Source organism: Saccopteryx leptura, chromosome 8, assembly GCF_036850995.1.
Source record: "Saccopteryx leptura isolate mSacLep1 chromosome 8, mSacLep1_pri_phased_curated, whole genome shotgun sequence".
In the NCBI taxonomy this organism is placed as follows: domain Eukaryota; kingdom Metazoa; phylum Chordata; class Mammalia; order Chiroptera; family Emballonuridae; genus Saccopteryx; species Saccopteryx leptura.
In genome coordinates this window covers 85,443,677-85,468,884 of record NC_089510.1, presented here as the reverse complement: position 1 = coordinate 85,468,884, position 25,208 = coordinate 85,443,677, and the positions used below count along the sequence as shown (strand labels likewise).

The 25,208-nt window shown below is 39.4% G+C and overlaps 1 protein-coding gene across 1 annotated transcript in view; it reads right to left on the bottom strand.

Moving 5' to 3' along the window:
* The window catches only part of SLC7A14 (solute carrier family 7 member 14), a 155,199-nt gene that overhangs the window by 55,413 nt on the left and 74,578 nt on the right, over positions 1 to 25,208 (bottom strand). Inside the window, exon 2 of the mRNA XM_066347261.1 lies at positions 21,714 to 22,169. Within this exon, the coding sequence (XP_066203358.1) occupies positions 21,714 to 22,017 (304 nt within the window). The 5' untranslated portion in view covers positions 22,018 to 22,169. The remainder of the gene's footprint in view (positions 1 to 21,713; positions 22,170 to 25,208) is intronic.

Genomic DNA, 25,208 nt, shown 5'->3' with positions numbered 1-25,208 from the left:
ATATATATAGTCAAATAATTTTTGATAAAGGGGCCAACAATACACAATGGAGAAAAGAAAGCCTCTTCAACAAATGGTGCTGGGAAAACTGGAAAGCCACATGCAAAAGAATGAAACTGGACTATAGTTTGTCTCCTTGTACTAAAATTAACTCAAAATGGATCAAAGATCTAAACATAAGACCTGAAACAATTAAGTACGTAGAAGAAGACATAGGTACTAAACTCATGGACCTGGGTTTTAAAGAGCATTTTATGAATTTGACTCCAAAGGCAAGAGAAGTGAAGGCAAAAATTAATGAATGGGACTACATCACTAAGAAGTTTTTGCTCAGCAAGAGAAACCGATAACAAAATAAACAGGCAGCCAACTAAATGGGAAATGATATTTTCAAACAACAGCTCAGATAAGGGCCTAATATCCAAAATATACAAAGAACTCATAAAACTCAACAACAAACAAACAATCCAATAAACAAATGGGAAGAGGACATGAACAGACACTTCTCCTAGGAAGAAATACAAATGGCCAACAGATATATGAAAAGATGCTCATCTTCTTTAGCTATTAGAGAAATGCAAATCAAAACGGCAATGAGATACCACCTCACACCTGTTAGATTAGCTATTATTAACAAGACAGGTAATAGCAAATGTTGGAGAGGCTGCGGAGAAAAAGGAACCCTCATACACTGTTGGTGAGAATGTAAAGTAGTACAACCATTATGGAAGAAAGTATGGTCGTTCCTCAAAAAACTGAAAATAGAACTACCTTATGACCCAGCAATCCCTCTACTGGATATATACCCCCAAAACTCAGAAACATTGACTCGTAAAGACACATGCAGCCCCATGTTCATTGCAGCATTGTTCACAGTGGCCAGGACATGGAAACAACCAAAAAGGCCATCAATAGATGACTGGATAAAGAAGATATGGCACATATACACTATGGAATACTACTCAGCCATAAGAAATGATGACATCAGATCATTTACAGCAAAATGGTGGGATCTTGATAACATTATACGAAGTGAAATAAGTAAAACAGAAAAAACCAGGAACTGCATTACTCCATATGTAGGTGGGACATAAAAGTGAGACTAAGAGACAATTGATAAGAGTGTGGTGGTTACGGGGGGATGGGGGAGAGGGAGAGGAAGAGGGGGAGGGGGAGGGGCACAAAGAAAACTAGATAGAAGGTGACAGAGGACAATCTGACTTTGGGTGATGGGTATGCAACATAATTTAACGACAAGATAACCTGGACATGTTATCTTTGAATATATGTATCCTGATTTATTGATGTCACTCCATTAAAAAAATAAAATTATCAAAAAAAAAAAAAGGCTTTGTGCAGAAAGCAGAGGAGAGAGGGAGTGGAAGAGACAACCAGCAATTTTGTCACTGAAATATTTTGCAGCTCATCAATCTGCAGGAGTGGCAGTGCCCCCATTCTTGGAGCAGATGAAAGTGGCACTGACAGAAACGACAGACCTAAAAAGCTTCTGTGAGGTGACTAGGCCACCACTGCTTGCCCTGAGAAATTGACAGACAGGAGTTAAAGGTGAGCACCAGGAGAACACACCGGAAGCCTCTTGTGGTCTCCTCAGAACTCACTTGAGGAGCTGGTGGGACCAAGGTTCCACTGGGACAGGCAGCAATCCCAGCAGGTGTTCAGGAGGGTCACACAGTGAATCTTTTATGGGCCTGAAGCTGCTCTCTTAGGGGTATCTTAAAAACCAGACACATTAAAAACCTCTCATAAAATGGGTGCTATCTTGACTTCGTTCCAAATTGGGCCAACATGCAGGGAGGATGGGGCGGGGCCAGAGACCCAGGATTAAGGAGGCTGATGAGAGAATCTTTTGGGTGTGGGGATTTGGTCCTAGTTCCTGCTTCTAGTTCTTCTTCCTCCTCTGATGCAAACACTTCGCACTTCAACTTCCCTCCGTCTCCCCACCCCCTTTCTATGCCCTGGCCCTCAAAACACTGGGAGAATTTGGCTTTCTATAGGGTATGAATATGAAATTTGTGTGTGTGTGTATATATATATATATATATATATATTTTTTTTTTTTTTTTTTTTTTTTTCATTTTTCTGAAGCTGGAAACAGGGAGAGACAGTCAAACAGACTCTCGCATGCGCCCGACCGGGATCCACCCGGCACGCCCACCATGGGGCGACGCTCTGCCCACCAGGGGGCGATGCTCTGCCCATCCTGATGTTGCGACCAGAGCCACTCTAGCGCCTGAGGCAGAGGCCACAGAGCCATCCCCAGCACCCGGGCCATCTTTGCTCCAATGGAGCCCTGGCTGCAGGAGGGGAAGAGAGAGACAGAAAGGAAAGCGCGGCGGAGGGGTGGAGAAGCAAATGGGCGCTTCTCCTGTGTGCCCTGGCCGGGTTATCGAACCCGGGTCCTCCGCACGCTAGGCCGACGCTCTACCGCTGAGCCAACCGGCCAGGGCCTGAAATTTGTATATTAAGGAGTGTTGCCACCTTCTGGTCAGTGAAGTGGAAAGGATGGCATATACCTGGTGAGTGGTCCTGTGCACAGCTGACAAGGGTCTGCAGGGGTCTGTTCTTCCTAAGGTTCTCTCCTAGATGCTCTGGATGGATTGTTTCCAAGTGGGCATGGCTGAATGCAATGGCGATGATGACATTTTAACTGATTTTTCTGCAAACCAACTCTAGTAAGTAGAATAGTCATGCCTGTGGATATGTTGGTGGCTTCTTGAAAGAGGAATTCTCCCAAGGAAAATATCAAGTGCTCTTGGGCAATTTATAGTATTTGAGTACCCTCATAGTGAAACAGTCTTAGAAACATCTGCAAATAAGCATACATTTGTATCTATGGTTCACATATAAGAGAAATTCATTAAATTAGTTATTTTCTTAAAAAGCCTGAGGAACTGTAAGTTAGGGTATTTATAAAGTTTCAAGATGAATAAATATAGCCACAGGCTATTCAATTTGTTCCCAAATCGAAAGTTCTTAAAGAGTTAATAGGATCTAGTGATATGTTTATGTGTGTATAACATATATATACACATGTAAAATTATGCATATATGTATACATGTTTTCAACTGTACTACAGGAGATTTTTTCTGGGGGGGGGGGAAGATCCATGAAAAAGACCAGTGGTAAAGTATAGTATGAAATGTTTGTAATGCATATTAGCACATTATTGCTTTTCACACATACACAGCCACTTATGGGCACTCAATAAAGCACCAGCACAGGTTGTATTCAAGATGAATGCATTCCTTGGGTTGTTAAATCAAAGATTACACTTACTGCTTGCTATTCCCTCTTCTCCATGTGACTCTATTCTTTGCGTTGTAATGTCTGTCTACACTACATTGCAGAAACTTCTTACTTCCTTCCAATCCATAGGCTGTCACCAGAAAGGCTTTTTATGAGTATTTCTGTAGCTTGTGACACCAGTGCTTACAACTTCATTTCCTTGTGCAAGAAGATATTTTCCTTCAGTTCTATTCCTACTCTGCTCACTTCTTTTCTTTCTTCATTGTTGCTTCTTATTCCTCCTCTTTGTGTATAGCCATTTAACAAAGTTCTGTCCTCAGCTCTTTTCTCTGCTTACACCTCTGCTTTGATGATCTCACCCCCTCATCAGAGCCAGTGGAATTTTCCAGTAGTTCCCTGATTCCCTTGATGGCCATGCTCTTTTAGCACCAGCCTCTGTCACCTAGCATTGTGAGGAGGGGCACGCGTGGTCACAGTAGATGGCCTGGCATGTGCAAATCTCCTGAGCTGCTGCAGCCAGCCACGTAGACTCTATGCACAAAGTCTACCTTGGACCAGGTGTCTGAGGCAAAGGCTGGCACCTGGCATAACTTTTCCTCATGGGTTCCATCAGCACCCCCATCTCAAATGGTTGTTCCGTGGCCATCTTGCCTTACTCACCTCTAGCACCCATTTCACTTTACAGAGTTGAAGCTGCTTAAATGTCACTTGTTCAGAGATAACACTTTGTCTTGGTACCATGTTCAATTTCCTTATGGCACTAATCACCATTTGTAATTATTGTATGTATTTATTGGCATGTTTTCTATAGCACAGCTTATCTGTATGTTTTGAAGCACAGACTTTTTGAAGGGGGCTGTCCCACAGAGATGGCAGTTGCTCTTCAGCAAATACTTCCAGAAATAAGAGCATTCTCTTTGCACAAGGTTCATCTGGAGAAAGGGAAAGTAGGAGGCAAGCCTGTTGGGTCTTTTGCTGGGTATGCACTGAGAAGCTTCAGAATCCAAACCAGACTGCTCATCGGCATTAAGGACAGCTAGACTTGCTAAGTTGGAGTCTTGGTCAATAGTAGTGGTAGGAATAGTAAGAAGGACAAACCTCACTGAGCATTAACTATGCACAGGGGTTATACTAAGCACTTTATATATATATATAATATAATCTTACAAGATGGGTATGATGCAGAGGCTATTAATATTTTTGTTTCCAAGATCTAGAAAGGTTATCAGGACTTCCCAATCTTTTCCACCTGACCGAACACACGTAGACAATGTCACTACTCGTACGGGTAGGAGGTCATGTGTAAAGGGGAGAGGCTGCTCACAGGTAGGGTGGACTAGCCTGGGGCCTCTGCCACCTCCCAGCTGCCCGGAGGGCTGAGGGATCAACACCTTGACACAACTGTAATTTTTTGGAAGCTCTAGGTTAAGTGCATTTCCCAAGTCACTCCTAGTAAATGGCAGAGCAGGGTTGAAGATCAGCTACAGGGACTGATTGCTACATGGTGTGTGTGTGTATGTGTGGTGGGGGAGTTAAGACACTTGTTTCTTTGCATCAATGCCACACTCTTTGTCTCAGAGGTCTTCCCTATATTCTGCAGCACCTCTGCAATGCTGAGCCCAGGGATGAAGGCCAGTCTCTCCCCACCGCAGCCATATTAGGTGCTCTTAGTATGCACTGTTCACTCTACTAAGGCTGCAGAAGATGCAAAAGAAGCCCAGGCTCTGCTGGGTGTGCTAGGGGAAAATCATTTTCACAATAAACAATTTAAGAAGTTTGCAAGTTTCTATTAATATATGCTCACCTTCTCTGAACTGGTAACTGACATTCTTCCTACAGAACTGTCAATTAACCCTGTATGGAAGAGCTACAAGCACTTCACAGCACCCTTCTCACTGCTAACAGGTGACAGGAAGGCACTGAGCTTAGAAGCCATCTTCATGACCTAGATTAAAGAAATTTTGAGCTAATGTAGTACTCTCTTAATCAGTGAGCAACAAGGTCTTTTGAAACCCCAATAAGAGTGAGGGTTTCCTACTCATTTGATTCTCTGTGTTGAGTATTTGGATTTTGGGCTGTCTGTCTGCATGAAGCATCTTGGGGGTAACAGTGTCTGGAGTGACCTTTGACACTGAGTGCCTGTGCCCCCCAGACAAGTCACCTAATTTCTCTGAATCTTAGTTTTGACATCTACAAAAAGAGTATAATAATGGCACTTATTTTGTAGGATTTGTTGGGAGGATTATGCAACTGGTTGTCAGCTAGTGCTATATAAGACCTCAATGATTTAGCTATTATGATTCACATTAAATGAAAACACTAATATCCACCTAGCAGGGAGTTTGGGAGGATTTAATGAGGTGATATATACAGTGTCTGGGGCACCGTATTTGCCTAATAATAATAAAAAACAGTAGTAATAATAGCAATACTGCAATACCAACATTTGTTGAGTGTTTAATAACATATGTCTTAGAGACTTTACAAACATCAAGAGTAGCTGTTATGATTAAGATTTCAACATGTAGCTGTGTATTGGACACTATTTTAGCATTCTTACCTTCCGGAGGCTTGATGACTGGCATGTATGTATTTATCTCTGTGCTACCTCCCCATCCTCTCATTGTTTTTGCCTCTTCCACCTCCCAGTATGGTTAAGGGCAGTTCTCAGATATGTTTGGGAGAACAAATAAGGTAAGTTTATGGAATGAATGAATGATCTTAGGTCTTTAGGAAGGGATTGCAAAAGAACCAACCCTACTGATGGTCACCTCTCAAGTCTGGCTTCAATTTAAGGAGAAGAAGTGGTTTGTTCTTAGAAACAAAATGAGGAAACTCAGCAGACTAACTAAACAGACTCTGAATCTTTAGAAATCTTCCTCAGTCATGAAAATCCAACCTGAAATGAACTGGAATGGAGAGACTCTTCTTAAGCTTTGTGAAGGTTCCCAGAACCAGCCCAAGAGGAGTTTGGAGCCTCCCCTGTGGCAAAGGTATCTGCCTGATAGAGCTCTGCCCACCCTTACCATCTCCCAGGGATTCAGTTACCATGGCTTCACCTAATGATGAATCAGAGATGCTAAAGAGTAAACAAGGTGGCAGGGAATAAGAATTATAAACCCTAGTGCTAAACCACAAACTAAGAGTGCCAAGAAGAATCTACTTGGTGTAATGGTTCTTTATTGCCTGTTAGACCCTTCTCATTGATTGCAATTTATTAATTCACACCTAATGAGAAATATTGGCCTCAAAGATCTCAGGGGCAGCTTGCTGAAATGGGAGGCCATGAGTTTTGGAGACTTATAGATTTAAATTTCAGTTCTGGTTCTGCAATGATCTGCCTGCCTCTCAGGAAGTTAGTTCCTTTAACCTCTGACTGTTTGGCTCCTGAGGGCAGAACTAAAGTCACCCCTCTGTCCACTAGGCTGGTGACATGGAAAGTTTGTATGCAGTGTCCTGCACACAAAGGTTAGTTTACTATCCCTTGGGGTGTTCTGTGAGGGTCCTCTATACTAGACTTTTCTATTTCTACTTTCACTTTCTGTCATCAGAATGGTATTGTAACTCCATTATTCTAATGACATTATTTCAAAAATTCTTATTTATTATGTGTCTTTCTCAGCTAGAAATAGCATTTATCTTTTTCCCCCCAGTCTCCCTCATCCACCCATGCTCAAATCCTCTCCATCCTAAGCTTCCTTTCACCTACTGTTAGGCCTAGTGCCTCATAGTCTGTTGCTGGTTCTATATATATAACCAGTGTTCCAACTCTCTTCTCTCCACTGCTACTACAATACAGACCTGGCTATGCCACTGAACTTCTCAGTGCATACGGAATGATATCTTACCTTCCTGCTTGGCCCCAAATCTTTCTTCTAAGAACCCATTTGCTTAGTGAATTATCTTGATAGATTATTGTGTTTGGGAGATGATAGTCTTTGAAAAATGGCCAGGTGAACTTGGAGGGAAATAGAGATAAGCAAACTGCTCTGGGTAAGATTCAGACAAAAGTCACAGAGCTTGGCAGTGAGCAGGCTAAGAAGTTTAAAGAAGAGAGGCTGCCATCAGTGGGGCTAGAGGCTGAGCCAAGAAGAGAGGGTTCATGGATAGTCTCTAAAGGCAGGAAGGACTGGACTGTCTTATATTCAATTGTAAGCTTGCTGTCTGCTGGATTGGACTGCATTATACCCTCATCTCTAGCCCAAATTTTCCATAAAGTCCACTGCACATATAATCTTGCCTTGATGATACTTGGGGGAGGAAGATTGGGGTGTCGTGTCATCTAGTTGGATGAAGAGGTGAAGCAAAGGGGCATTGGAAAATGAAATGGAGAGTGGAGACAGAGACTCCATGGAAGCAGAGTCTGGGTTGGAAAACCTGGGAGAAAGGTAAGCCTCACAACTCCCTGGGTTTATTAAAGGGGTTCTAGGTTTTCTAATTGTGCATTACTTGGTACCAGAACCAATTTTACTTAAATGTTTCAGGACAATTTGAGCTCAGCAAACTGGAGGGCTTAGCGGTTATGCCTTTATTATAAATCTGGTAGTGACAGTCAGTTTTCCTTTTTTCCCCATCAGCAGAATCTCTGTAATACTGGGGTTGACAATATACCCAGTCACAAGACTACATTTCTCAGCCTCACTTACTGTAGCCAAGTGTCCCAGTTTTAGCTTATGTACGTAGTAGTAGTTACAGGGAAATAGTTATGAGAAAAATTCTTATAAATGTGGGAAGTTGAAGACTTGCTTCAACTATCTATTCTCTTTCTTGCCTTCTGGAACTCAGATGTACTGACTGGAGCTTCAGCAGCCATTTTGAATCTTCAAGTCACCTTGAGAATAGAAGCCCAGCATCTGGGTGGTAGAGCAGAGAGATCAAACAGCCTGAGTCCCTGTGATTGTGGAGTCACAATAGCAGCCTCCCTTCAGATTTCTTTTACATAAAAGGTAAATGAAATAATCTCATTTTTTAGTTCTCTATTGTATGCAGTTGAACCTATCTGAATCTGCTAATACAGTGGTCCCCAACCCCCGGGCCGCAGACCGGTACCGGTCCATGGCCATTTGGTACCAGTCTGCAGAGAAAAAGAAATAACTTACATTATTTCCGTTTTATTTATTTTTAAGTCTGAACAATGTTTTATTTTTAAAAAATGACCAGATTCCCTCTGTTACATCCATCTAAGACTCACTGTTGATGCTTGTCTCGTAAGTTCGACAATTATATTTAAAAATACCACAGTTCTGCCAGACCTGTGGTGGCGCAGTGGATAAAGCATTGACCTGGAAATGCTGAGGTCGCTGGTTCGAAACCCTGGGCTTGCCTGGTCAAGGCACATATGGGAGTTGATGCTTCCTGCTCCTCCCCCCCTTATCTCTCTATCTCTCTCTCCTTTCTAAAATGAATAAATAAATAAATAAATAAATAAATAAATAAATAAATAAATAAAATACCACAGTTCTTACACCGGTAGCATAATTTTATTTTGTGCATTTATCCGTCCTACCCTAAAGGCCGGTCCGTGAAAATATTTTCTGACATTAAACCGGTCCTTGGCCCAAAAAGGGTTGGGGACCACTGTGCTAACAGTAGCAGCATAAAGAAATGATCAAGGAGTGGGCTTTAGAGTCAGCCTGTTCGTTGCTCTGTCCCTTCCTAAGCAGTAATCTTAAGCAAGTTACTAAACTTTTCAGAAGCCTCCATTTTCTCACATTTAGTATGAGGATAATAACACCACTTATAACATAGGGTTTTAATGCTAAGCACTTAGAACTTTTTTGGTACATAGTATGTGCTCAACACATGGTAGCTGTTGCTGCTACTATTATTATTGTTATTATTCTTATTACCATAGTTACTTGTCAGGTTTGGTGTTCATCTCCATTAGTAAGCTATGGTTCTCCTAGGGTAGAGATAAGTTCTTACTAATTTTTGGTACTGCCTCAAGGCTAGTATATGGTAGGCACCCAATACATCTTTATTGAGCTATATTTTAGCTGCTTTTTGCCAACTGTTTGTTATGAGAAGATAATAAAAATTACTGGCATTGTGCAGTGGGCAGAGGACTGATGTGTTTGCAAACGGTCATTTAATCTTTACCAAAACCATTTGAGATATGAGCTGGAAGGGTTATTGAAGAAAGTGCATGAACTTAGGAGTCATTTAGACCAACATTCTTTTTGAAATTCATTTTTAATAATATTAAAATAGAACTGAAAATAAATGTAGAAAAAAGTTAAACCAACCAACCATTCTATGAACTCAAGTTCATAGGAATCTCTTAGGGAAGGTTGTTTTAGTGACCAGATGTCACTGGCATGGTGGCTTGGCTTTGTGTTTCATCCCAGCCAACTGAATTAGAGAACCTATGTAAACCATCTTGCCTTCATCCCACAGTCTCTCAATAAAGAGTAGGTAGTAACCAGGAAGAAAAACTATTTCCCATACCTAGTTTATTTCATCTGGTATATAACAAAGGGTTTTTAGCTTTAGTAATGGACATGAGGTCTGGCTCTGATCTGCTAAGCTATTAAAAAATAGATCAGTCCTTTTTTTTTTATTCATTTTACTAGGATGACATTAATAAATCAGGGTACATATGTTCAAAGAAAACATGTCCAGGTTATCTTGTCAATCAATTATGTTGCATACCCATCACCCAAAGTCAGACTTCCTCCATCACCTTCTATCTGGTTTTCTTTGTGCTCCTCCCCCTTTCCTCACCACCCACCCCCAACCACCACACTCTTGTCAATGTCTCTTAGTCTCGTTTTTATGTCCCACCTATGTATGGAATTATGCAGTTCTTGTTTTTTTCTGATTTACTTATTTAACTCCGTATAATATTATCAAGATCCCACCATTTTGTTGTAAATGATCCAATGTCATCATTTCGTATGGCTGAGTAGTATTCCATAGTATATATGTGCCACATCTTCTTTATCCAGTCTTCTATTGAAGGGCTTTTTGGTTGTTTCCATGTCTTGGCCACTGTGAACAATGCTGCAATGAACATGGGGCTGCATGTGTCTTTACGTATCAATGTTTCTGAGTTTTGGGGGTATATACCCAGTAGAGGGATTGCTGGGTCATAAGGTAATTCTATTTTCAGTTTTTTGAGGAACCACCATACTTTCTTCCATAATGGTTGTACTACTTTACATTCCCACCAACAGTGAATGAGGGTACCTTTTTCTCCGCAGCCTCTCCAACATTTGCTATTACCTGTCTTGTTAATAATAGCTAATCTAACAGGTGTGAGGTGGTATCTCATTGCAGTTTTGATTTGCATTTCTCAAATTAACTAATGAAGATGAGTATCTTTTCATATATCTGTTGGCCATTTGTATTTCTTCCTGGGAGAAGTGTCTGTTCATGTCCTCTTCCCATTTTTTATTGAATTGTTTGTTTGTTTGTTGTTGAGTTTTATGAGTTCTTTGTATATTTTGGATATTAGGCCCTTATCTGAGCTGTTGTTTGAAAATATTATTTCCCATTTAGTTGGCTATCAGTTTATTTTGTTATCAGTTTCTCAAGCTGAGCAAAAACTTCTTAGTCTGAAGTAGTCCCATTCATTTATCTTTGCCTTCACTTCCCTTGTCTTTGGAGTCAAATTCATAAAGTGCTCTTTAAATCCGAGGTCCATGAGTTTAGAACCTATGTCTTCTTCTATGTACTTTATTGTTTCAGGTCTTATATTTAGGTCTTTGATCCATTTTGAATTAATTTTAGTACAAGGGACAAACTGTAGTCAAGATTCATTCTTTTGCATGTAGCTTTCCTGTTTTCCCAGCACCATTTGTTGAAGAAGCTTTCTTTTCTCCATTGTGTGTTGTTGGCCCCTTTATCAAAAATTATTTGACCATATATATGTGGTTTTATTCCTGGACTTTCTATTCTGTTCCATTGGTCTGAGTGTCTATTTTTCTGCCAATATCATGCTGTTTTGATTGCCGTGGCCCTATAATATAGTTTGAAGTCAGGTATTGTAATGCCCCCAGCTTCATTCTTTTTCTTTAGGATTGCTTTGGCTATTTGGGTTTTTTTATAGTTCCGTATAAATCTGATGATTTTTTGTTCCATTTCTTTAAAAAATGTCATTAGAATTTTGATGGGAATTGCATTAAATTTGTATATTGCTTTAGGTAATATGGCCATCTTGATTATATTTATTCTTCCTATCCAAGAGCAAGGAATATTCTTTCATCTCATTGTATCTTTTTTGATTTCCCTTAACAATGCTTTGTCGTTTTCATTATGTAGGTCCTTTACATTCTTTGTTATGTTTATTCCTAGGTATTTTTTTTTTTTGTTGTTGCAATTGTGAAGGGGATTATTTTTTTGAGTTCATTCTCAAATGTTTCATTGTTGGCATATAGAAAGGCTATGGACTTTTGTATGTTAATTTTGTATGCTGCGACCTTACTGTATTGGCTTATTGTTTCTAGTAGTTTTTTTGTAGATTCTTTGGGGATTTCGATGTATAGGATCATATCATCTGCAAAAAGTGATACTTTACTTCTTCTTTTCCGATATGGATGCTTTTTATTTCTTTGTGTTGTCTGATTGCTCTGGCTAGAACCTCTGGCACAACATTAAATAAGAGTGGAGAGAGTGGACAACCCTGTCTTGTTCCTGATTTAAGGGGGAAAGCCTTCAGTTTTCTGCAATTTAATATGATGTTAGCTGATGGTTTATTATATATGGCCTTTATCATGTTGAGATATTTTCCTTCTATACCCATTTTGTTGAGAGTCTTAAACATAAAATTCTGTTGTATTTTATCGAATGCCTTCTCTGCATCTATTGATAAGATCATGTGGTTTTTTTTCTTTGTTTTGTTGATATGGTGTATTATGTTAACCGTTTTATGTATGTTGAACCATCCTTGAGATTCTGGGATGAATCCCACTTGATCATGGTGTTTTATTTTTTTAATATGTTGTTGTATTCGATTTGCTAGTATTTTGTTTAGTATTTTAGCATCTGTATTCATTAGAGATATTGGTCTGTAGTTTTCTTTTTTGTGCTGTCCTTGGGCGGTTTTGGTATGAGGGTTATGTTGGCCTCATAAAATGTGTTTGGAAGTACTGCTTCTTCTTCAATTTTTTTTTAAGACTTTGAGTAGAATAGGAACCAAGTCTTCTTTGAAAGTTTGATCGAATTCACTAGTATAACCGTCTGGGCCTGAACTTTTATTTTTGGGGAGGTTTTTAATAGTTTTTTCTATTTCTTTCCTACTAATTGGTCTGTTTAGGCTTTCTGCTTTTTCTTGACTCAGTCTAGGAAGGTTGTATTGTTCTAAGAATTTATTCATTTCTTCAAGATTGTTGAATTTAGTGGCATAAAGTTTTTCATAGTATTCTACAATAATTCTTTGTATATCTACGGTGTCCGTAGTGATTTCTCCTCTTTCATTTTGGATTTTGTTTATATGAGTCTTTTCTCTTTTTTCCTTGGTAAGTCTTGTGAAGGGTTTGTCAATTTTGTTGATCTTTTCAAAGAACCAGCTCCTTGTTCTATTAATTTTTTTCTATAGTTTTTCTGCTCTCTATTCATTTATTTCTGCTCTGATTTTTATTATCTCCTTTCTTCAGCTGGTTTTGGGTTGTCTTTGTTCTTCTTTATCCAGTTCTTTAAGGTGTGAAGTTAAGTGATTCACTTGGGCTCTCTCTTGTTTGTTCGTATATGCCTGAAGTGATATGAACTTCCCTCTTATCACTGCTTTTTGCTGCATCCCATAGATTCTGATATGTTGAATTGTCATTTTCATTTGTCTGTATATATCTTTTGATCTCTGCGCTTATTTCTTCTTTGACCCATTCATTTTTTAAAAGTATGTTGTTTAGTTTCCACATTTTTGTGGGTTTTTTTCTTCTTTTTTTGCAGTTGAATTCACTTTCAAGGCTTTATGATAAAAAAATATGCTTGGTACAACTTTGATTTTTATGAATTTGCTGATGTTGTTTTTGTGGCCCAACATATGGTCAAGTCTTGAGAATGATCCATGTACACTGGAGAAAAATGTATACTCTGTCACTTTGGGATGAAATGTCTTGTAGACGTCTATCATATCCAGGTGCTACTGTAGTGTTTTGTTTAAGGCCAATATATCTTTATTGACTCTTTGTTCGGATGACCGATCTAGAGCCGTCAGCGGTGTATTGAAGTCTCCAAGTATGATTGTATTTTTGTCAGTTTTAGTTTTAAGGTCAATAAATAGCTGTCTTATATATTTTGGTGCTCCTTGGTTTGGTGCATATATATTAAGAATTTTTCTGTCTTCTTGATTCAGCATCCCCTTAATCAGTAAGAAATGACCATTTTTGTCTCTGAGTACTTTTGCTGTCTTGTAGTCAGCATTATCAATATGAGTATTGCTATGCCTGCATTTTTTGGATGTTATTTGCTTGGAGTATTGTTTTTCAGGCTTTCACTTTGAATTTGTTTTTATCCTTGTTGCTTAGATGAATTTCTTGTAGGCAGCATACTGTTGGATTTTCTTTTTTAATCCATTCTGCTTCTCTGTGCTTTTTTATTGGTGAGTTTAATCCATTTACATTTAGTGTAACTATTGACACTTGTGGGTTCCCTATTGCCATTTTATATATTGCTTTCTGTCAGTGTTGTGTCTTGTTTGATTCTTCTCTTTCGTTTTTTTATCCTTTGTTTTTGTTTGGTTTTATTCCATACTTCTTTCCTCTGTTGCTATCTTTTTTAAATCATGTGCTTCTGTGGTGGTTTTTTTAAGGGTGGTTACCAGTAAGTAATGAAAAGGGTTCCTACCCTGTTCATTGTAATGCACTATCTTGTTAGTTCTTCTGTACTCCATCATCCTTTGCTACTGTTAATTCCCGTCCTCTGCCTTTTTTTTTGTTTTGTTTTTGTTGTCACAGTTTAAATTTGGTTTTATAGTTTTCTTGGTGGAGCTTTTACTTGTGGTTTTGTTTTGTTTTGTTTTTTGTATCTGGTTGGAAAACCCCCTTTAGTAATTCTTGGAGTGGGTGTTTTCTGATGATAAATTCCCTCATCTTTTCTGTATCTGTGTATGTTATTATTTCTCCTTTGGATTTGAAGGATAGCTTTAATGGTTATGTATTCTTGGGACTGAAAGTTTCTCTCTTTCAGGATTTTAAATATTGGGGTCCACTCTCTTCTAGCTTGTAGAGTTTCTGTTGAGACATCTGATAATAATATAATGGGCCTTCCTTTATATGTTGTATTCTTCTTTTCCCTGGCTGCCTTGAGAATTTTTTCTTTGTCGTTGGTTTGTGACAGTTTCATTATGATGTGCCTTGGAGTAAGTTTGTTGGGGTTAAGAAAACTCGGAGTTCTGTTTGCTTCTTGAATTTGAGGCTTTAGTTCTTTCCACAGGCTTGGGAAGTTCTCATCTATTATTTGTTTGAATATGTTCTCCATTCCATTTTCTCTCTCTTCTCCCTCTGATATACCTATTATTCTTATGTTATTCTTTTTGATGGAGTCAGCCAATTCCTGTAGGGCTTTTCCATTTTTTTAAATTTTGGGATCTCTTTTTACTTCTCTCTGTTGTGCATCAAGTTCCTTGTCTTTTATTTCACTAATCCTACCTTCTATCTGGCCTGTTCTATTAGCTAAGCTTGTTACCTCGTTTTTCAGCTCGTGAATTGAGTTTTTCATCTCTGTTTGATTTGTTGTTATAGTTTCAATTTTCTTGGTAATATATTCTTTGTGTTCATTGAGTTGTTTTCTGAGCTCCCTAAATTGCCTTTCTGTGTTTTCTTGTATATCTCTGAGTATTTTTAGGATTTCTATTTTAAATTCTCTGTCATTTAGCTCCAAGGTTTCCAATATATTAAATTTTTTCTCCATAGATTTTTCCTCATCTGTCTGTGCTACCTCTGTCTTTTGTATCCATGATATTCGATTTCCTTTTCCTTAATGGCAACTGAGGGTGGTTTTGTTGATAATACTAATGAGAATTAATAAAGAATAAAAAGTTAAAAAAATAAAAAAAATTTAAAAATTATTATTTTCTTTTTTTTTTTTTCATTCCTCTCCTCTCACCTTTTTCTTGAGAGAATCTTGTGGTGAACTGAAAATTATATTGTGCTAAATAAAACAAAAACTACCTATAATGGAGGGCCTGAGGTGGGTAGAAGTGATAAAGGGGCAAAAAAGGGGGGTATGGACCCACAAAATGCAAAAAAGGAAAAAATTTGGGTCAAGAATAAAATGATTTACTTTTAGGTGATGGTTAACTAAGAGATATAATGAGAGGAATAAGTGGGAAACAGGAGAAATGGAAAAAAAATTACTCTTGTATTTAGTGGAGCAAAACCTAGATAAAATGGAGAGCCGGGGTTGGGAGCACTGCTAGTGAGTTAAAAAAGCAAAGTAAAAAACCTTCAAAGCAGCACAAAGAAAAATTTTTTCCCAAATAAAATAATCTGTTTGTGATTGAGGATTGAATGAAAGGAAAAGTAAAGGAGAAAAGAAGAAACTAATATAGAGGGAGAAGAAAAAAGAACAAAGGGAGAGAGAGAGAGAGTTAAGGGTTTTGGAGTGCAACCCTCATAGAGAGAAAGGAAGAGGAAAGAAAAGATAATGGGAGATGTAACACTTGTGGGTAGTGTAGTTCAAGGAAAGGAGAGAGTAAGACCGGCAGAGAATTAAATGACCAAATTGGAAAAGAAAGAAAATAATCAAGACAAGAAGATAAGAGAAACAAATGAACAAATATAGTAAAATGGGATAGGTTATAAAGTCTGTGGATTATTTTTGATTTTGAGAGGTTATCTTTCTTGCTCTTTCTTTTTTCTTCCTCTTCTTGGTCGGTGACTCTGTACCCTGGGTTCTGCCCCTGTGGCACGCTTAGGTAGAGGTTTGCAGTTGATAAGTCTCTATGGCGATGCCATGTATTGGGCTTAAGTCTCATTGGCAGTCGAAGCTCATTAGCATTTGCAGGCTCTGACAATGAGAGAGTCCGTATTCCCGGAGCCTCTCTCCTATTCTTTTCTTCCTGAATTAGCAGCCTGATGATCCAGCTATGGGGTTGCTGCTGCCTCTGCCTGGGGAGTAAGAGGCTCAAAGAGCTGGCAAATCCCCACTCTATTCCCACTCAGCGCAGGGCTCTGGGTAAGGCTCAATCAGTCAGAGCCGCTAGTGTAATCAGGCAGGGCTGGGAGCCAATTGTTTTCAAGGTACCTTTCTATGTGCCTCTAGGCATGTCCCAAATGCCTCAGTACTCTGTGGGATCCCTTTCCCCAGGCTTTTTGCACATTGTAACCTGTTTTGGCTGTGTAGAAGATGCCCTAGTCGCTATTTGCAAAGCAGGAGGTCTTAATAGCTGTCAAAGCCCTCTTTTTAACATATAGCCCTGAGTAGGCAAGCTCTGCCAATCAGAGGTTGCCCCCACCCCTATTTATAGCATAACAGGAGGTACTAAAAAATATCTCCCCTCTTGTCTTAGATCGCTGACCTGAGATAGATCTTGTCAGTTAGGGTCGCATAGGTCAGTTGGGAGGCGAGCAGACTTTGAGTTAAGCCAGGGGTCCCCAAACTTTTTACATAGGGGGCCAGTTCACTGTCCCTCAGACCGTTGGAGGGCCGGACTATAAAAAAAACTATGAACAAATCCCTACGCACACTGCACATATCTTATTTTAAAGTAAAAAAAAAAAGGAAACAAATACAATATTTAAAATAAAGAACAAGTAAATTTAAATCAACAAACTGACCAATATTTCAATGGGAACTATGGGCCTGCTTTTGGCTAATGAGATGGTCAGTGTCTGGTTCCATATTTGTCACTGCTAGCCGTAACAGGTGATATGATGCGCTTCCGGAGCCGTGGTGCGTGCATCCCACGTCACTGGAAGTAGTATTGTACGTGAGCCATGCTGCGCTTTGTGGCGCCGCCACATACAGTACTCCAGGAACACAGGATTAGGATAGATCCTGTGCTCCTCTTACTGACCACCAATGAAAGAGGTGCCCCTATCGGAGGTGCAGCAGGGGCCGGATAAATGGCCTCAGGGGGCCGCATGTGGCCCGTGGGCCGTAGTTTGGGGACCCCTGGGTTAAGCTAATTCTTCATGGGTCTGTTTGCTTGTATGGCTCGGTGAGGTACCCCACCCGCCTGGAGAAGTTCAAGCATTGGGAATCTCGCTTTCACGCGCCACTCTTCAGGGCGCAGGGGTGACACTGAGACTCCGGTCAGAGCCCATACAAAGGCCTCTGACTCTGCCCCTCTGTCTGGTAACACGAGCGCCCACTCCCGGGGCTCTAGGAGGAATCTCTCGCCCACTATCTGCGCATGCCGACCAGGAGATGGGGGCAGAAGGCTGCCCCACTTGCCTTTCTTTGTCTGGATTTGGCGCGAGCATTAGCTTGTGTTGACTGGGTTGCCACAAGCAGATTTTCCTTGGCTTGGATGTCCGTGCTGTGGCCTGGTTCAGACGTTTGTGCCACAGTCTGGTTCTATTCACACCGTATGCCCGCCTTAGTTCCTATACTCTCAATTCCCAGTGAAAGCAGCCCTTATTTAGATTAGTGAGGAAGGCGGAGTGTTTCTTCCTCCGTCTTATTCCCTTCAGGGTTGATTATATATTTAGTCAATTTTTCTCTCAATCATACCTTCGCGTTTAGTGTGGAACTTCTGGAGGCTGCAAGGATAGATTTTTCTGTCTCTGGTTGAAGATCTTGTTGAATTTTGGGGGAGATTTATCAGTATCGCTCCTTATGGCGCCATTTCTCTGACGTCCTCAGACTTGCTGGACAAAGGGCAAAGGCTACAGCACAAGCTATTTTCTGTGAAGTTTCCCTCCACTGTGACGGGGCTGGGGGGTAGTGATGGTATAGGTGCAGGGCTGGTAGGTAGAGGCTGGGAAGTTACTATAACTTTGGGTCTTGTCTATTGTAGGGAAAGTCACTCTTTCTCCTAGACAGGTTTGTTTCATATTATAAGCTGATTTGCATTGTATCAGAAATGATACCATAAGGCTAAGAAAATCTCTTAAAAATCTACTGGCCAAATAGTTTCTCTCTTAACATATGTTTCCTCTTTTTGTAGGTCATGGCTGCAGAAAAGCTAGGTTCTGGTTCCTGTAACAGAGTAGTTCTTAACCCCAGCTCACATTTGAATCCTCTGGGAAACTTAAAAAAGACTCCAACAACCAGGGCTCTACCCCAGTTCAATTTAATGAGAAGCTTTAGGGGTAGAGTCTGGGCATCAGCATTTTTAAAAACAAAGAAACAGAAATTAAAAAAAAAATTCAAAGATGAACCATAAAATATTTTCTGGGAGAAAATATTTGTGTACCACATCTAATAATGTCTTATATTCAGAATATATAAAGAACTCTTAAAAGTTTATAAAATAAAGAAATGAAGAATCCAATTAAAATATTGGCAAAAGATTTGAATAGACATTTCACCAAAGATATATGGATGGCAAATAAGCACATAGAAAGATGCTCAAAATATTAGTAATTAGAAAAACACAAATTAATCCCACATTGAAATATTGCCATATACCCTTTAAAATTGTAAACAGACAGAATAATCACAAAATACAACACATGACAATTGTGATGCTGGCAAGGAACTGAGCAATGGGAACTCTCACGTGTAGCTGGTGAGAATGAAGAATAATACTGCCACTTTGGAGAAACATTTGGCAGTTTACTCTAAAGTTAAGTATACATTTACTCACCACAAAAGCCAACAATACCACTTCTAGGTATTTACTCAAGAGACACAACAACTTGTGTTCATACAATAACCTGTATGTAAATATTTATAATGGCTTTATCCATAATGGCCTCAGACTGGATATAACCCAACTGCCATTCAACTAGTAAATGTATGAGAAAACTATGGTACATCTATACAGTGGGATACTATTCAGAAGTAAACTGCAATAACCCGCTGATGCAAACAATATGAATTTATGTTGCATCATACTAAGGGAAAGAAACCAAACTCAAAATGTTACATACTGAATGGTTCTATCTACATGACATTCCGGAAAAGGCAGAAAGTATAGGGCCTGAGAAGATCAGTGTTGCCGGGGATGGGGGTGGGAGGAGAAGAAAAGTACAAAGAGGTAACATGGAAGAATTATTTGAGGGTGATAGGACTCCTCTGCATCTTGATTGTGGTGGAGGTTACACAACTGTACATATTGGTCAAACTCCAAGAATTGTATATTTAAAAGGATAAACATTAATGTATGTAATTATTACTCCATAAAGCTATCCATACCCTTCCCCAATCCATTATTCAGAAATTTTTTTAATGATTTAAATTCATAATCAGGAGCCCTAGTTGGTTGGCTCAGTGGATAGAGCATCAGGCCCGGCATGGGACATCTTGAGTTCAATTCTTGGTCAGGGAACGCAGAAGAGACCATCTGCTTCTCTTCCCTCCTCTGCCTTCTCTCTCTCTTCCTCTCTCACAGCCAGTGACTGTACTGGCTTGAGTGTTGGCCCTGGGTGCTGAGGATAGCTTGGTTGATCTGAACATCAGTCCCAGATGGGGGTCAGTGGGTGGATTCTGGTCAGAGTGTATGTGGGAGTCCATCTATCTTCCTACTTCTCACTTTAAAAAAATATTCGTAGTCAGGGTTGAAAGATATTGGCACAACAAATTTGAATCTAGGCTTTGTTAGTTAGATTTCAACTTTTTCATATGTAAAACTAGAGATAATAAAACCTACCTTGAAGAGATATTATGAGTTCTTAATATGAAAATATATGGCAAGCTCCTAATACAGGGTTTGGCACAAAATTGGAAGAACTACTTATTTAGTTTATGTGTCAGGCATTGTATCAGGCACTTTATAGGCATCTCATTTAATCTTCACAACTACCTGAAGTAGGTATTATTATGACCATTTTTTAAATGGAGAAACTGAGGCTCAGAGTAGTTATGGTACTTGCTCAAGTTTTCACAAGTAGTCATTGGCTGAGCCAGATTAAAATCTAAAATTAACATTGCTGATTACTGTACCACTGTGAAATCTTAATTTAAACATTCCACTCTTCAACTTCACTTCTGTTCCCTAGGACATTTTCTCAATATTTTATTTCAGTGATTTTCTGAACTCATTGAGAGGACGTCTCCACTGATCTTAACAGTTTTCATGAATCACCACTACCCTCATGTTCTCTCTTCCAACCTACATTGTGTGGTCCCGCATTGTTTCTTCAGCCTCAGAAAACACTCCTCACCCCATTGCTTTTTTTTCTGTGCTTGGAAAAAGTTAAACCTAGTTAATCTCAACTTTTTATTTACTCCATTCTTGCAACCTAACAATCATTTATCCTGGAGATAAATGCAGACAGAGGAGACTCACCTTCAGATTGGCTTTAGAAAAGGAGATGGCAGTAAAACCAACAGGGAAGTAAAGCATGACAGGAGAGAGATAAAATTAGTCTGGAAATATTTCCCTCATCAAATTAAAAGCATGTGACAAACAAACCAGTGCACTTTCTGGTTGCATGTGTCTAGTCTGTGCATCAGCCCCCGTGGATGAAGACATTTTTAATGCAGAACTTTTGTTGTGATGGTATGTATTAGCACACAGGCTTCCCAATGTAAGTTAGCATTCCTACTTCTCATGAAACATTTGAAAACACCATGGCATTCACCCCTTCATGGGTCGAACTACACAATCTACCTCATGCTTTTTCATTATAACCATCAAGAATCAGAACACTTTTGTTTTCTTTCTTGTTCAAGTAGTCTGTTGACCTATCTCTGGTGTTCTGGAAAAGTACTGTACAGGTCACAACTGAAGAGAAGAGGAGGGAAAGGAAATAGGGAAGCCATTTCCCAGATGATAAGCCCTAAGTCCTAGAATCTCATTTGAAAAGCTTATGAGTGTCATGATTCTTTCTCCAGGAGACAGAGGTACTAGCTGAGCTACCCTTGTAGAATATCAGTCTGTTATGGCAGATGGTGCTTTGTGAGTCTCACAGTGGCTTTACATTTCTAGCTTGATTTCCTCTTGCATGGGAGTCACAGTATCAATTTGAGGATCATTAAATCCCAATCATATCAGATTTACTGATTTATTTTGCTACTCTTCTTATCCTTTATTTATTATTTATATCCTAGATATATTCACCTCCTTCCCTATGAAAGAATCTTTCAATGGAAGGAGAGCTGCAATGGAAGTGGAACCATTAAGACATGACAGGGAATTAGAAATTGGGATATGGCTGGGCAGCAGAACAATTCTTTGTATCAAAAACAAAACAAAACAAAGAAAAGGATAACTACTACAGTTGAACCAAAACTTATCCCTGAACTCTCCAGCACTCCAGTCACAAAGAAAGCATGATGACCACTTCTTTGTTACTTCATACATCATTACTAAATACTCTAGAATTGTGGAATGAACAGTAATAGGTCAGCAAGCATGCTTTCCATAGGCCTTCTGCTGCACAGAGACACTTACCTGATAATATGGATGCAACAGCTGCAATGATGAAGGACACAATGACACCAGGTCCTGCCATTTCCTTGGCCACCAGGCCAGATACCACGTACATCCCAGTGCCCACACAGCTGCCAACGCCAAGTGAAATGAGATCCACGGTGGTAAGCACTTGGGCTAGCTTGGTGCCGTGTGCGGTGGTGGCTCCTGTTCCCTCCAGCATCGACTCCACTGGTTTGGTGCGCAGGATCCTGGACTGCATGGCATACCAGGCAGCCCCCCACTGCACCTGTCGGGGGTCCAGGGAGGAGAGGAAGCCACTCATCCTGAGCGATAGAGATTCGGTGAAGGTCAACTGATGGAAGAGGGCTATGGAAGCCTTAGCGGATGCTTCTAGAACTCATCTAGAGCACAAGGATCTCCCTTTTAGGAAAGGTCCAGAGGGACTCAAAGCAACCTTCTCCTGGGCATGAATGTCTGCAGGAAAAACACAAGAAAGGAAAAAGTGAGACTAAGCAGGAAACAAATTATGAGCAGCGGTAGTCAACCTGGTCCCTATGCCTACTAGTGGGCATTCCAGCTTTCATGGTGGGAGGTAGCTGAGCAACCAAAGTATAAATAAAAAGATAGAATTAACTATAGTAAGTTGTTTTATAAAGATTTATTCTGCCAAACTTGGCGAAAATCTGACATAAAGTACTTGGTAAGTAATTATTATTATATGCTTTAACTTGCTGTAACTCTGCTTTATAGATTTTATAAAGTAAAGTCACTTCTCTACTTTATAAATCACTTTTACTGTGGAACCGGTGGGTGGTTAGAAAATTTTACTACTAACAGAGATACAAAAGTGGGCGGTAGGTATAAATAGGTTGACTACCCCTAACTTAGAGGCATGATAGCAGGTCCATGTACTGTGCTGGAGGAACTGGCCCGATGAGTGTGCTCATATAAGGAGGGTCACATTTCTCCCTTTGTGCCCACTCCAGTCTTAAATGACAGTTTGTAGTTTGCACTGTGTTGCGGAGTTATTCTGAAGAGGATGGTCTGAGTCAGGGCACTGCCACTTACTTTTCTGGGACCTTGCGTAAATTACTTTACTTCTCTGTAGTTGGGTTTCAACTGTATGGTGGGATAACGAAGCCTGCCTAGTGTTTATGTGAAGATTAAATTAGGGAATATCTGAAACAAGCTTAAGACAATGCCTGGCACCTGAAATGTGTCCAAACTCTGTTGTCTACATTCTAAATACTTTTTACATAGCTGGCCAAGACTTGTTCTGTGATTCATGGGCATATATTTTGGAGAAACAATATTTCTTACATAAGAATGTGAAATTAGATCTACGACTCTCAAGAGGCTCAGTGCCATCTGATGGGTTGTTTTGGAAACTTGCTCTCAAAAATATTTTTTTGTGGTTGTTAATCATTGTAGATGATTTCAAACATTTCATATAGAAAATGAAAAGATTATATGAAGCTACTGTCATTAGAAGTCAGAAGTGCTATAGAATTCTATAAAAAAATTTAAGTACAGCTGAATGTTGTACTGATCCGATAGGCTTAGGACATTTACATTTATAATAAGTACTAGCCCATGCAATCTACCAATCCAGGGTGGGCAAAAGTAAGTCTACAGTTGTTCATATGGAAAAAGACATGCAGGTTGTGATTATAATAATACAAAAATAAACTCTGTGTTTGGTGTACTCAAAACTATAAAGCTACTTTTGTCCACCCCTGTATTAATGAATACTACTTAATACTTAACATAACACTTGTCTGCTTCTAAAGGTTTTGCAGACACTACCTAATTAGGGGAATCATGTGAAATGTGGTAGTTTGGTTCACAGGAGTTGCATGATGGTCCAACTGGTTAAACTGCCTCCTAGACGTGACAGTATTGCTTCATGCTGCATTTTAATTCTTTTTTTATTATTAATTTTAATGGGGTGACATTGATAAATCAGGGTACATATGTTCAGAGAAAAACTCTCCAGATTATTTTGACATTTGATTATGTTGCATACCCCTCACCCAAAGTCAAACTGTCTTCCGTCACCTTCTAACTGGTTTTCTTTGTGCCCCTTTCCTCCCCCCTTCTCCTTCTCCCCCCCCCCCCTTGGTTACCATCACATTCTTGTCCATGTCTCTGAGTCTCATTTTTATGTCCCATCTATGTATGGAATTATATAGTTCTTAGTTTTTTCTGATTTACTTATTTCACTTAGTATAGTGTTATCAAGGTCCATCCATGTTGTTGTAAATGATCCGATGTCATCATTTCTTATGGCTGAGTGGTATTCCATAGTATATATGTACCAAAGCTTTTTAATCCACTTGTCCACTGACGGACACTTGGGCTGTTTCCAGATCTTCGCTATTGTGAACAATGCTGCTATAAAAATGGGGTGCATTCCTTTTGGAACAGTGCTATGGTGTTCTTAGGGTATAGACCTAAAAGTGGGATAACCACAATATCTCATTGTGGTTTTAATGTGCATTTCTCTAATGATTAGTGATGTTGAGCATTTTTTCATATGCTTATTGGCCATCTGTATATCCTCTTTGGAGAAGTGTCTATTTATTTCTTTTGCCCATCTTTTGATTGAATTGTTTATCTTCCTGGTGTTGAGTTTTACAAGTTCTTTATAAATTTTGGTTATTAACCCCTTATCAGACATAATAAACTCACAGCTTTATGGACAACTGATATTTCACAAAGGAGGTTAAGAACATACAATGGAGTAAAGACAGCCTCTTTAATAAATGGTGTTGGGAAAATTGGACAACTACCTGCAAAAAAACTGAAACTAGACCACCAACTTACATCATTCACAAAAATAAACTCAAAATGGATAAAAGACTTAAATGTAAGCCATGAAACCATAAGCATCTTAGAAGAAAATATAGGCAGTAAGCTCTCTGACATCTCTCGCAGCAATATATTTGCTGATTTATCTCCACGGGCAAGTGAAATAAAAGACAGGATAAACAAATGGGACTGTATCAAACTATAAAGCTTTTGCCAGCTAAAGACAATAAGAACAGAATAAAAAGACAAACTACACAATGGGAGAACATATTTGACAATATGTCTGCGTTTTAATTCTTGACAAAAGCTTGAATACCTGTGTAGTTCGATAGTGCCACTGTATATGCAAGTCATTTAAAAGTGTAGTGTATCAACATTCCTTTTTTTTTTTCTTTTAAGATTTGTAGATTTGTGAGAAAATATGTCACATGTATACCAGGAAAGCTGTAAGGACAACTGCTTTGCTTGAGCTCTCATAGAGAAATAAATGTATATATTATATGTTTAATTTCAACTCAGCCAGCATACTTGGGCATCCATTATGTGCCAGGCATGGTGTTAGGTTCAGGGGGGCAAAGACGTGGCACCTGCTCTCATGGAGCTTCCCATCTGGAATGGGAGGTGATGGGCAGACCAAACCACAAAGCAAGGGTGGGCGTTTGCTTGTTTGTTTTTCATAAAAGCTTTTTTATTCTGATTACA